Here is a 14519-nt window from a genome sequence, read left to right as displayed (position 1 = left end):
GGGGGGGGGGGGGTTGTCGTTCGTTTTAATAAATGACGACTGCTATTTTTGTCAAAATTCCATCGAGTAGGTGCCAAATCAGACAGCAACTTGATGTGTGTTTTTAACCAATGTTCATAAAGGTTCCGCTTTGCTGTTTTATTAATCTAAAAATTTGACTTCCCTGAACAAACATGACACGCGTTTGTAACCTTTCATTGCTCAAGCAGGCCATACATGCCTGTGACATCTCTGCAAAAACAACTGCTGAAGAAATCTCCACTAAGATTGGTTGGCAATATTGTGATCGCCGCCTTCCACGGTACAAATCACCCCGGGAAAACACCGCGCGGCATGTTGCTGGCAAAATACCGTTACAATCTGCATGAAGTTTTATATTTATATCCGAAATTGATTTCGAGTGCAAATGAAAATAAACAGCCATTGAAGCTTACATATATGTTTTCTTTGATGTTTCGCGACTGTTGCAGAGCCTCCAAGCCGCGCTTCGGCCGTTTTCCTAACTTTTTAAATTTTCTCCTAGCTAAAAAGGGTGAACTCTGGCTACACCCAGCTTAACAAAACACTCAACAAACCCACTCCCGGAGAGGAAGCCAAAACAGGGACTTATCAGTCCTACACGCTACACTGAGTGCCATTCGAAAACCCAACTTCTTAAGCGGCGAAATTTCAATCCGTAGACAACCTCATACTCTAACAATGAGGAATATTTAAACATAAATTGTAAACTTCGCACTTTCTGACATTCGTGTTAATTTATTCTTCCATCAACTTGAAGTGGGTCTTAAGCAGCCCCAGTCAGCCAGACAGCCAAACCTTTGTTTTTGTTTACATGCAAGAGTTTGGCTATTATATTTTATTCGGGGCATGTCGAAACGAAGGAAATCACCGTAAACTAATAAAGTAACTAAAAATACTTTCAGGAACACAACTTACAATAAAACAAGATTTCGCTTCACTATGCAATATCAATAATTTCAGTGGCATTGAAAATGGCGGAGGCTGACTAGTGTCCTTTCAAAGATTAATTACTGCTACCTACTCAGCCTGCAAGCAGGCGAGTACCCATTTATACTTCTGGGTAGACAAATCAAGTGTCTTGTCCATGAACACAAAAGTATAGCTGAAATATATTATCAATAGACATCGCCTATGAAACGAGAAACCTCAGTACAACTAATTTTGTTTTTGAGGAAAAAAGAGCAAAAACAGAGTCATAATTTCATCAAAACGATCGACGGACTATATTGTGTTTTTACATGTAATACGCGATACGGAATGGAATTAATTTGCAACAACCACCATAAAATGTAACAACCAAACTAATGCAAATAAGGCGAAAGAGAACTTTTTACTTTACGAAGTCTTTTGTAAATTATCTTGATTATTGATTGACATTACATAACATTTCACCGGAGATAGGTCCGCGGCAAGCGGGGCAGCGGGAATCACCCTTCTTTTTATGCTCAGTCACACATGTCCTGCAGTATAAAAAATGAGTACAGGGCATAATGATACAGTCACGTGATCGCTCGAAACATATCTGACACAGCTGCGCTTCCCGGGATTGTTCAAGTTCTTTTTCTAATGTACGTACTGTTTCGGCACTGTTCCAGAAGGATGTCTCCGCATCTTTCAATTTCTTGTCAAATTCCTCTCGCAATTTCTGGTAATCCTGCTCTCGCTGGACGATGAGAGTTTGGCGAATTTTACAAAGATTGCCTTGGTATATCCTGGTCATCTCGGCTTCCTGTGTTTTCAGGGTGTTCATCTCGTCTTTAAGGCCGAGGTTTCCTTCTTTCAGCCTGGTCAAGCATTCTCGCACGTTTGAGAGCTGCGATCGAATGGAGCTCATCTGTGAGAGCTGTCCAGCAGTGTCCTCGTCAATTTTACAGGATGAGAGCTGACCTGCAATCGATTGAAAAGAGACAAGGCGCCATAAATGACTTTCTAGTACTGTCCTGTTGGAGACAGCCCATGGAGCGAGAAAACGTCATAGCTGACCTCAGACGGGTCAGGTCCACATCAAATATTACAAAATGAATGTCATGTCAACCAACCTCATGGAATATGAGTAAGAGGTTAAAACATAACCCAGTGCGAGTCCCTCGGCTCGCTGGAACACGCAAAGCCTTTCAGTGAAACTATTGTTGCTGTACTAAACTAGAAGGTATAAAGGCACCAACCTCTGCCTGGCTCATACTCGCGGTACTCGGTGACACCATGGGGCCAAGTGAAAAGGACACAACCGTCTGATGACCCTTCCTTCCATGTCCCTTCCTGAATGACCCCATCCGGGAGCTTCAAGGTCCCATAACCGCTCATTTTATCGTACTGCCACTGGCCTTCATAAACAGCACCGGAAACAAACGTCATTTTGCCATTGCCATGCCTAGCAACAGGGAAACAAAACGCATAAAGTTAGGATTGAGTCCTATTGGGGTTAAGCGCCATTAATCGGGCGAGAAGGGGAAGAAACCGTCTTCGGTTAGTGTGGTTGATAAAGTTATTAACATTGAACAACGTCAAACTCTGTTCAATCGGTTGGTTTCATCAGCATGTTAAACTGTTGAACGATATTATTCAATCAAATTTACCGAAGACTATTTTTCTCCAAAATGCCTAACAGGTATGAAACCGGTTAAGGATTGAATTGGAACACTCAACCAAATCCATGAAACCCGACTGCGGTTAAAACAAATGGTCGTAACGGAACACAACCAAAGAATCATAAGCTAACATCTAACACAACACAGTCAGAGACCCAAACCTCATGTTGTTTTTCCATCCACCGGTGTAGAATCCATGATCATCAGTACTTGGCTTATTACAACACTGAGGTAACGAGAAAATGACTCCTTCACCCTTCCCGTGTCTCTTGCCTATAAACATAAAGTATCAGGCCAAGTACTTTATGACTTGATGCCCACAGATGCTGTGTTCAGAAAATACTGTCGAAACTCTCTTCAACGGCCACCCTGTGGACAGAGTTAACTAACCATTGTGGAAAGGTGGCCATTGTTGGGAGCATAAAATAAGAGCAATTCTCCTAACTGGGACGAAAATATCTGGCCACTGTAGAGGTGGCCGTTGTGACTCGTTGAACCACGAGCCTCGTCCAACGACAAAATATTGCCAGTACATTTTACCCATTTTGCAAACCACTCCTACACATTCACTTATTGGGAAAAGGTTCGGGCAGTTACAAGGTCATGATAATGTACACTGTGCGAACTTTGCAGTTGAGTTCCTGAACTACTCTACAGGTTAAATGAAAGCAGTGGAGCAATACCACAAAACTTAGGTCAGAATTGCAGGGGAAAAACATTCAATGGAGGCACCTTTTGAAATGGATCTCAGTAACTCAGTCAATTCAGATCAAATCGTTTTCACCTTTTCGCCAGTCCCCACTGTATACAATTTTGCCTGTCACAGTTTTAAGGCTGCCGTAACCGTGGGGAAGTTTACGTTGACTACACGCCCCACTGTTGACTGCTCGCACGCTAAACGGACCCTTCTCTTCAGATATATGTTGTATGACGTCCTCGCTGCTGGATGCCTTGAGTTGTTCACTGGTGAAGGGATTTCGTGCATGGTCACAAAACGTTTTGCTTTTGAAAACAATCTCTTCAAGGTCAGCTTGAACAGCTAGCATGTTGATTTGTGGTGCAGTGACTTCTGGCGATTCTGAGAAGAAATAAGTAACCAAAAATACCACAAAAGTAAAGGGATGGAATTTGTTTTGAGAGGGAGAGGGCGGGGGGGATTGGGGGTCGGGCAATTTCCAAATTCCTACACTGCAAGGGGAGCCATTATAGGACAAAATCGAGCAAGTGCTTTCTACTATCATTATTTGATTTCTGACGCGAAAAAACAAATCCTTGCACAAGCTATTGCCCACCAAACAAAATCATGCACGACCTAAAAGTGAAAAAAAACATCCCCCCAAAATTGCTCAACCACCCCCCCCCCCCCTCTCCCACCTCAAAAAAAAAATAATGGTCCGTCCCTTAAGCCTTCCAAGTCTAGTGGTAGAAGTTCTTTTGAATTGAAAAACGCCAAAGCGCTCTAATCAAATGGAAGACATGAATTCATTAATAAGAATTTGTATTGATGTGTTATCCCACCTTGATTGCGAGTCGAAGGTAAACTTCCATCAGACAAGTCTTCACTTGTCATCAGGTTCACAGCGATCATTCTCTGAAAAAGTCCTCTTTGAATGTCTGCACAGCGCATCAACGCCTCTAGGGGCTCTTTTAAGTCACACAGCAAAGCCCCTGGATCATAAGTCCCATTCTGTCTGGCGCTTTCTGTGTGGCGAGCCTCGAGCAGGTCTGATGCTTCAGTATCCCCAGACAGAGCATTAGTAACATGCTGATTAAGTTTGAGCAACACAAGTCTGTAGAGGGAGTTCTGAATTTGCATGCACTTGACAATACTCTCCAAAAGACAGTCCGTAAGCTGCCTTCCCTCTGAAGAAGTCAGGGTTTCTGTCGGTTGCCTAAATACATCACGTGGATCTGCGGTGGACTGTGAGGTAAAATCGATGGTTGGAGTGAGAAAGAAGTTGTGTGGTGGAGGAACTTCAGAATTGCCGTCTGCACAAGAATCTGTGGACACTAACAAAAACACAATACAATTAATTAAAGACACGGGTAATGCTATTCCTGAGTCGTATTCGACTCAACGCTCTCCTGCTAAAGGAGCTACGTCACGGCTTGCGCATCATGAAAAGTTAAGCCTACATTTTTTAAGTTCTTCCTTTGTAATCCGCGTTAATCTTCTCCATCCTTAATCATCCTTGTTCTCTGGAGTTTAATTATTAACTTTATGGTGTTTTTCTATCTTATTTAACCATTACTTTCAGGTTTCCTTCAATTTAAAGGTGATTTTTTTACGTGGCCAAAATAACTCACAATACCGTGACTGAGCTCATTTAAAGGAAGCAGTTTTACGGCGAATCCATCAAACAACAAAATTCCGTCCGAACACTACACAATGTAATACTTAATATGGGTGTCTCAGCTACCAAGGAACGAGAAAAGCCTTTTGCACGTCTGAATGCTTTGAATGATGGGTTTACCTATGACTGGTAAAACCCCATTTATTACTAACACCAACTAAGATCATATAGACCTTGCCACGAACAAGAAAAGGAAAAAAAAAAGCACAAGAAGCTGCATGAAATGCAAGAGTCACCATGACTAGGGTGAAGCAATACCGCACTTTCATGTTACGCTCTTACCACAGCAACTACAACAATATCAAAACGTCATGAAATGACAAAGTCTACAATACAGTGCCTAAATAGGCCCTTTGCAGCTAGGTCAACACGTGACGTACTTTTCATAAAATTATGGGCTATAACTTAAAGAATGCCAGAAATGGAAAAAGCATGTCAAAATACCAAAAGGGCCAAGTTTGAGGCCCCTGGCATTAAAGAAAGAGATTTTATGATGGTGTGAATTTTTAAAAAATTAAGAACCTAAAGATTTGTATGGAAAAAGTTGTTGGAGAGCAAGACCTTGCTCTCCAGCAACATTTTCCATAGATATCCTCTAAATTGTTCGAAAATTCAAACTGTCATCTAAACTTACTCTTTAATGCCAGGGGCTTCTAAATTGGCCATTTTGCTACTTTCAATATGCTCTTTCCATTTTTGGCATTCTTCATATTAATGCCAATAATATAAAAAAATTTTTAAACAACAATTTTTGTCACATCACCCCAGCTGTAAATGGAGTGTAGGAATCACCACTTGCAGTAATTATTGCTATCTATCAAAGTGTAACGTTCAGTAACAATGCTGGTTGTAACAGATGAACTTAAAATAAAGCACTTAATTAAAGCTCTTATTAATAAAAATTAGCGCTTTAGTCAAGCACAGTATTCTAAGTACCACAAACGTCAGGAGCAACACCTTAAGTTATCAAGCATTTTTCTTATCTGATTAAGCACTAATTGCAAACTAAACAGCTTAGATCTCACAAGCAGTAGCATAACAAATAGTTTAAGAATCTTAAACACCCGGTAAGAAAGCTAATGCTAAAAGCTGTACTTCTATAACTAGGCAAAAATAAAGAACCAGCATAAGCTGCTGATGCAATGACGGCATGAACAAAGAGAATATACGTCTTCATGATTGAAGTAAACCAGTAGCTCTCCTTTCTTTTTCTTGCGTTTTTTTCTAAAAGAAATGCGATATTGAGTTACAGAAATGTAATACTTGTAAAAGTTTGGAAGATCTTGAGAAAACTGTGGATTGGTTAAACTTTACAAGCTCTATGACACAGCCAGAGTGTTTGCATGTCGTTTGAGAATTACAGCATTAATCCAACAGCACAAACTATAAACCTATCCTAAACACGCCAACATTAAAAACTCTCGTTGTAACTAATGAAGGAAATCCTTACTTGGACTTGGAGATCTCACTTCAACGGATGATTTTAACCAATATTCTGCCTGTTGACTTCGTATTTTCCTAGATTTACCTGTCTTGATTTGGGTGTTGAACACTGAACTACACAAATAACAAAGGGAAAACAAAGTAAATCAAAGTAGGAGCAGCCACCTGGCTTCATAACTCCAGTGTTAGCTCGACTGAAAGCAGAGGCCCTACCAGTTGTGAACTGTGTCCGCCCTATAAGCAAAAAAGCAATCTTGACTTTTCTGTTGTAAATTAAATAATTGAATATGTATACCTTGAAGTTGAAGATCCAGGTCTTGTCAGGTACTGATAGTCTTCTAATCGTAATTCCTAGATCAAAGGAGAAACAAAAATATATTGTTGTACACTTTATGCAACTTTCAGCAATAAAGTGACAAGGCACTGACCAGCAGAGTTCATACATGTGATGATAAACTGATAAAAATTAAATGCTTATCAATTGTATACACCAAGAAGAGTTGGCATATCCAGAAATATGGCAGCACAAAGCAAGTTGATGATTAGAATTTATTTACACCAGAAGCTTTTCGCAACATTCTCTGATGGATGTGGAAAATTCAAAAATTTTGTTTTCCAAGGGAATGATCTTTTCTTAAAAACTTGGCAGGATTTCTTGAAAGGAAATACTACAAATGACAAAAAGACTACAAATGCATGGACAGGCTTTTGGAAGTAATTAAATACCAGTTGATGTGTTCTGAATTTGCACCATTCATTTCATTTCCATTCATGTCTAATAAAACATTTTTTTTCACGCTTCAGTGGAACCCAACCACATCAAAAAAGCGTTTCATTTGTATATAAAAAAAATTTACAGTTCTTTTGTAATGTTTTAGTCTCTTTGATACTGATAAACCAACAAAACGCAAATCCCTGTCACAGACAAAGGTTAATAGCATCTTTTATAACCTAGAACCCCCACAGGGTGTCTAACACACTTCTAAAATGACCAATCTAGATTCTTATTTGTTGATGATTTTGTAAAGTCCTGTTGAGTAACAGAGCCACTCAACATTTTCAGCTTCCCTCTTATTAAATGAGAGTATTTCGGCCAAGGGACGTGTGAGTCAGCTGACATTTATTAAATGATTTTCAGGGTAAAACTTAATACTCACGTCAATGCTTTTTGCAGAATAAACTTTCATCACAGTTATGGTTTGAAACCTCTCTTTCTTTCCTCCCAGGATATCAGGCATTAACTTTGGCGTTGTAGCCTATAAACAAAAGTCATTATTAATGGGGTACTAAAAGAATATTGATATTTTGTGTGAATATCTTAGATTTATTAACCAAGCCCACAAGCTCAGTCTCCCGTTTTATAGCTTGTATTCTTATGCTGAAGCACTAGCAAGTCATTGAGATAGCCATTAAATATTCACTGTGCAAGTCAAAAAACCGTGAACGCTTAATTTGGTTTGATTCTAACAGGTCAGTTGACTGTATTAACCAGTCACAATAAAAATTAGGACATTTTAGCAATCTTCAAAACCACAAAACAAATTACCTTCGTTGTTTGCAGTTTAGCTTTCTCACACCCAATTGGCTTTTTCCTTGCCACATGGTAACATTCCATAAATATTTCTGGGGATTCACAGTTTTCCTGAATCTTTACAACTTATACATGTCCTACTCTACAGTTGTCGATTGAAATAACATTTGAGACTGTTTCTTTAATGAAATCTTAGTACAGTAGGAAGTAAATAAAAGATGTTTTTGCATGTGACAATCAGCATGTTTTGCATTTTCAGTAAATTTAACACAAAAACCTCACATGCAAGTGTAGATTGCTAAGAATAAGTAATTGTATTTACAAAGGTTGTCAAGATTGAAGAGAGACTACTACAGAGAACAAAATACTGTATGTTGAGTAAAGGCTAAAGATAAATTTCATCATCCTCATCTGTCCTTTTAGATGCCAAGTGGTGAATAGGGCATCAACGAGACTTCTCTGTCTCGTTCCTTTGCAAGCTGAACAGCTAGCTCCCAGTTAAGGTTTAGAAGCTGAAATTGTGCCGATCTACAGTCATCCTCCAGGTGGATTTGGGATAGATAAATAAAAAAATTAATTAAAAAATCAATGATAATTGTTATAGTAATTAATTGGTTGAAGCAGATGACTTACATGGAATTGTATAGGTGTTCCAAACACTGTCCAGTCTACAGGCCGAATTACTGAAAATAAGCGAAAAATAATTGGCTATAAGTGAACATCAGCAACTTCTAAAGGTTTTTCTTTCTCCAATTCTAGCAAAGTAAAGCATTGTAGAACTTCTGTCTGCTTTCAACAACGCTGCAAAGTTCACTGTTAAGTTGTGGACTATGGCTGTGAAGCCCTTTATCGAAAGAACAACTCACTGCAGTGGTAAATTAATAATTCAATTTGGGGAAGCAGGGATGGTGCAGTGGTGAGAGCGCTTGCCTCCCACCAATGTGGCCCAGGCTTGATTCCAGTCCAGTGCCATACGTGGGTTGAGTTTGAGGTTGGTTCTCACCTTGCTCTGAGGGTTTTTCTCCAGGCTCTCTTGTTTTCCTCGCTCCACAAAAAACCAATACTTCAAATTCCGATTCGACCAGGATAAAGGGGGTTCCTCTCTATATACTACAATAAATTTTATTGCAAACCTACTTGGAGATAGGGTTGTTTCTCCTGAATACAGAAGGCTTTCTTGATTGTCATCATCTTCAAACACAACATTTATAGAAGAGGCCACTTTTGTTGACATTGTGGAAAGCGACAGTTGAAAGATCAACAAAATGGCTAAATCCTAAACAGCATAGCCAAGAAGAAAGAGTAACTTTAATGAGTACAAACATACAGAATTAAAATCACGTTTTAAAATCTTCTTAGTTTCAAAAGTTGCAGCTAATAACAAATGTTTGCATGGCAAATGCACCGGGTCAGCAATGGATTTCATCCACCAGAACCACGTTCCTCTTTAGGCTAATAGCAACTAAATGCTCTAAAGAGTGTTTCATGCTCGGGCTTTGTTGTGCAATATCAAATCATACTTTACAACTAAGCTTATTGAACACAATAAAAACGAATAAAAGAATCAGGAAATTTTAACACAACAGTTAGGCTTAGATAATTACTATTCAAGTTGTTTCGTTCAGTGTAAGGCATGATTCTTTCCAAAACTTGTGGGCAGACAATGAAGCAAGCTGTTGGATTCTCATGCTTCAAGTGACTTTCCAAGCTTGGAATGCCTGGGACGCCTGGGATGCTAGGAGCACCTGGGACCATGATCCCCCTTTTGGCAACCAAGACAAAACTGCGTGCATTTTATGACTCTGGCTTTCCAATGGAAGCCCAAGTAATTATTTTAAATTTGTAAGTGATTTTGGCACTACATCTATTTAAATTATGCAGAGAACAAACGGTAAAAGGTAAAGTCTGTATACAAGCCAAGTAGCCTATCAGGCCGGAGCTTATCCTTGTTTCTGTAGCATGAAGCAACTAGGAGTATTTCTACTTCTGCCTGGATGGGATGCTAGTCCATCGCAGGGCTAACCCCTGCATTAGTTCACTGGTACCCATTTATACACCTGGGTGGAGAGAGGCACTGCAAGAGTTTAGTGTCTTGCCCATGGACACAACACGATGTCCCCAGCCAGGGCTCGAACCCAGACCACTCGATCCAGAGATGAGCGCACTAACCATGAGGCCCTTGCGCCTCCCAATATGGAAAGAAAAAAGAATCATTATGACAACAGAACTGACACGTCTGAGAGTTGAACCTGGGACGACAGCATCACACAAAAGTTTAGTCACCACTGCATTAGGAATAGGTCAACAGCCAGAAGCAGTTATTTTAAACTACACAATCATAGTGTTAGCATAAAAGAGATATGTAACAATGCCCTAACCAACAAATGAGAGCTACCCACAAGCAGATCACCAGAGTGAAAGATAACTGCAAGCAAACCAGTGTGACAGTAAACTAGTCCAACAATTGTCTCATTATTTCAAAGGTTATTTTCAAAAAGGTTTATTCAAATAAAGCTCCACATCGACGATGACACTGTACATAACTTAAATGGACAATACTAAGAAAAACTGCACTCATCTCATTACATGTTTAAGGGTGACAAATGGTAAAATCCACAACTCACCCAGATGCTAAGATCTGAGACTGTGACTTACTTTAAAAAAATTTCAGATTCCGAGACAGAATAGGCCATATCTGAGTTTACCTTGTGCCTCTGTTTCAAAATAAGTCCTTGTGCAAAACTTTTCATATGAAAATGAGTTTGATTTGCATGAAAATGAACCTGTAGGCGGAACACATTTTCATATGAATGATTTTGCACTAGACTCAATTTGACACACAGGAAAAAGATAACTCAGAAATGGCCTATTAGAAACACAGGTAAGCCAGACTTTAAAACTAATTAACAAGAATTCTCAGATTTTGCATATGGTTTAATGGCCACTGGCCACCCCTTCAAGAGTAATTTTCACTTTCAACTGCCTGTACAAAGAAATATTTTGTTTCCTTCATCAGGGCTGGGTTGTTTGAAAGCCGGTTAATGCTAACCCAGGTTTAAAAGTTAACTGAAGTATTCATTTTTCTTTTACACAAGTGTTTTTCACTGCTTATGTTTTGTGTAGTTTGAGATTATTCAAACTCAAAACTGACAAACAAACAATATAAACAGAAAACCTCACCAAAAAGTTAAAAACTGACATCAAATTTTCTCGCTAATCCTGGGTTAGTTTAATTAGGCCTTGAACCCGGCCCTGAGCTCTATAAAAACTAAACAAGAAAAAAGCTAAAAATAACACAGAACTTATAAAACACTGCATTATTTCAAGATACATATAACTTCCCCAAGTTTCTTAATGTGAATGCATTAACAGTCTTAATAAGTAGATGGACGTAGAAGTTCTTCATTTGTTTGTTTGAATGGAAATCATTGAATACAGGTTTCACAAGTTTGAGGCTACTTTAATTTCACTACCTTGACAAAAGCCCAAGACAGGAGCCCTGTAAAAATTTACTGGATGGACATCTGTCTTTTGAACATTTCAGGGCTTTTCAAGGATTTAGATTCAATATTTCAAGTGCCATTCAAATAATGTTAAACAAAAATGCTAGAGTTACATGAAAGTAAGGAATCAAATTCAGGGACTTTGGGGCATAAAGTGAACACTCTGCTGAAGTGACAGAACAATTTTAGCTTCACTTGATGTGCATTCTAATATAATCAGGGTTGTCGCTAAGCTGAAGCACTAGCTGCTGGTGAAATTCACCAGCTGAGAAAGAGGTGATCACCAGCTGGATTCTGGTGGGTAATCACTTGGTAAATAACAACAAACAGTTTTTATGTTACGCATGTACAATCATTCAATACCTGAACCATATCGAGCTGTCTAAATCAACTCAATGAAAAGTTTGGAATAAATTCCGGACTACCTTGCGTATCGGTACCACTATAATGAGTAAAATAATTGAAATATATCCTGTTTTGAGCACTTGTTTACCTTGTTCTCATTCTGTGTACTGTGACTGTAATCTTGTAAATGTCGAGCTTAGTGGCTAGGCATTCAAGGCTTTGCGAAAGATTGGGGACAAAGATTTGGTTCCAGGTCTTTCATGAAAATTAGTGACCAGATCAATGAAAATCATAGCCGGGAGAGAGCTTAGCTGCAGCCCTGTATAATAGTAGCAAGTCCACCTTTCAGAGATCATGGGAAGGCATTTTTCTGTAGCCATAGCTGGCCAAGCTAGCCTGGGGAAGCCTCACTTAACAGTAAAACTGAATAGATATATCTTTGTTTAATTTCTCTCCATTACCTTTGCTTGACCCCCATCAGATAAAAGTATCACTGAAAATGCTTTGCTTTTTTTTAAATCAAAGATTGAAGTTGAGAAAATCAAGTGAAAAAGAAATCACTGATTGGGCAGAAGGTGATAACTAACAATTTGCAGCTACTTTTATTTCCTGGTTCACACAAGCAATACAAATACAAACACGAAAGCAAATGACATTCACACATTGAATGCACACACCAAGGTACTACATTCTAAATATTATCAGTTGAGTAAGGCGCAACAAGCTATGGTGACAAAGTGTTGCCATGGGTAACTTTCCTCCTTTCCAGTGGTAACAATAATTTTGTGCGCTTTGCTGCTAATGACATCAAAGGCCAACAAGTTGCCACTGGAAATCAAGCCAGTTGCCCGTGATAACAACAAAAGAGGAATGTCAAAACCTGGTCACCAAACTCATCACGCCTTACTAGACTGATAATCTTGGTAAGATATGCATACGCAGTCAGTCTTTCTGATGAAAGATGAGACTAAGTATTGAGACTTGAGATGTGTTTGCACATTTGTATTGTTCCAGTTCACATGTGTAAAATGCAAATGCAAGCAGAAACACAAGTGCAAGCAAGGCTGTGGTCTTAAAAAAATTCCAAGGAGCCCACAGGTTCCCAACCACAAAATCCTGGGTGCCCAGTCCTTCAGCTTATATTTAAAAAGTTTTTCCAGTCACCAAAGACAAAAAGTTAGTAACCTGTGACACCCTAACGCTTTCTAGACACAGCCTGACAAGAAACTGAAGATTTTTCCATTTCTTGCGTTGGCACTTATGCTCGCGTTGGCATTTGTGTTAGGGTAGTTTGGAAGTGTATTTGCTTGCGTTTGCATTTAATCAAGCATGTAAACCATGCTTTATCATCAAGCATTTGAGAAACATGTCAAATTCTCTTACTACAAATGTTCAGACCTATACAGTATGGTGGAACTGTACTGGGCTAGATGTCCTTAATTTCTCATTTTGAATTTCGTTCTTTTTATTGCTGACATGAAGGAACACTTCACCTAGCCCGACTGCAAACTTGTTTCACGCCTCAAAAGCTGTTTGACCATTCTCCATATTTTTATCAACGTTACTGTTTTCACCTGTGTTTTCACGGTTATTTTTCAAGGTTTATTTCATCTCATATAAACTTTGCGCACGTTTTCGCCACCCAAGGCCTAGGCTATCCTGGCAATGACAATTTTTTTCCGGAACCTGCTACATGTCTCAGCTATTGAACGGTATTACCGAGTCCAAATTTCTTCTCAAAAAGTTGTCCATGCCGAATGTAAGCTATACCTTAGACTAAGTACTTAGAAAGTATTTCACTGCTTCGGACCCGCTAATTTACGACATTCAGAAGACTGACGAAAATTCGGAGCAGTTTCTTACACCAACTGAAATGAAAGTTAACTAACAGATCGCTTTCTTACACCAACTGAAATGAAAGTTAACTAACAGATCGCTTTCGCCAGGTTACAAGACTTCATTTCTGCTGTGCGTTCTTTAACAACACTAAAAACTTTATAATACAAAAATATACAACATACGCACCTCTAAAACTCCGCTTGCCCTGCAACTGCTAAAACATTTGATTACAAGTCACTGTGCCTGTACTCGTAAGCCGCTACTGCTTCCGCAAACTGTAGCACTTTAGCGTCCGAATGGGCTTATGGGATGGCCCCCACCGGGGACCCCGCCAGTGTAAAAATCTGAGTAATTACTGACTTATTCGACTTTGTATCATAACCCCAGTGTTATTAGTAAACAAATTATCGAAAGGAAACAGTTTCTCTATGATTCATGTCTACCATTACTCAGATTACTGAGGACTTTCCTTGAAGTTCTCTTTGAGACACCATAACTAAATGACATCTCCGTCTGAGAATAATTGACCATTCTGATTACATCAGCCAGTCATCTCGCCTTGTGAAATTAAATAAATATATTTTTTTATATGTAATTAACAGTTACTACCGTTATGACTTTAGAGATTTACAGCGACACTAAATGCATGAGTCCAGGTGCTGTTCGAAGCTAAAGACATTTGTCTTCAACACAAAATAAATTTTGTCCATTCAGATTAGGTCTAAGAATTAACAAGTCAAATTAACAGAAGGAGGGTGATCTGCCCGCCACACGACCGACTTGCAGGTCCGCAAGACGAAATATTGACCAATGGGCATGGCAAGTGAAACACGTATCAAACTCGTTTGCCACAAGTAAGGCGCAGAGAAACGTCATATCAAAAAGTGAAAGAGGT

At 39.2% G+C, this 14519-nt stretch overlaps 2 protein-coding genes across 4 annotated transcripts in view; one reads left to right on the top strand and one right to left on the bottom strand.

Moving 5' to 3' along the window:
- LOC145480714 (uncharacterized) lies at nucleotides 1–13890 on the bottom strand. 3 transcript variants are annotated; one of them, XM_081459027.1, is made up of 11 exons: nucleotides 13811–13890; nucleotides 9075–9213; nucleotides 8570–8620; nucleotides 7564–7640; nucleotides 6702–6757; nucleotides 6414–6520; nucleotides 4128–4619; nucleotides 3394–3687; nucleotides 2771–2882; nucleotides 2187–2392; nucleotides 1–1908 (listed from the first exon to the last, which is right to left on the bottom strand). In XM_081459027.1, exons 2-11 carry the CDS (start codon nucleotides 9169–9171, stop codon nucleotides 1385–1387), a joined length of 2016 nt encoding a protein of 671 aa, XP_081315153.1. In that variant the 5' UTR covers nucleotides 9172–9213; nucleotides 13811–13890; the 3' UTR covers nucleotides 1–1384. The 3 variants fall into 3 exon arrangements, with proteins under 3 accessions (XP_081315153.1, XP_081315152.1, XP_081315154.1); XM_081459026.1 differs by having other exon boundaries at nucleotides 7564–7662; nucleotides 8571–8620; XM_081459028.1 differs by lacking the exons at nucleotides 8570–8620; nucleotides 9075–9213; nucleotides 13811–13890 and adding an exon at nucleotides 8306–8524 and having other exon boundaries at nucleotides 7564–7662.
- LOC145480727 (uncharacterized) overlaps nucleotides 1–14519 on the top strand; it is a 317856-nt gene that overhangs the window by 281875 nt on the left and 21462 nt on the right. The window lies entirely within an intron of this gene.

This window comes from Orbicella franksi, chromosome 3 (assembly GCF_964199315.1).
Source record: "Orbicella franksi chromosome 3, jaOrbFran1.1, whole genome shotgun sequence".
NCBI lineage: Eukaryota > Metazoa > Cnidaria > Anthozoa > Scleractinia > Merulinidae > Orbicella > Orbicella franksi.
The sequence above is the reverse complement of the archived record's forward strand: the minus strand, read 5'-3'. Positions and strand labels throughout refer to the sequence as shown.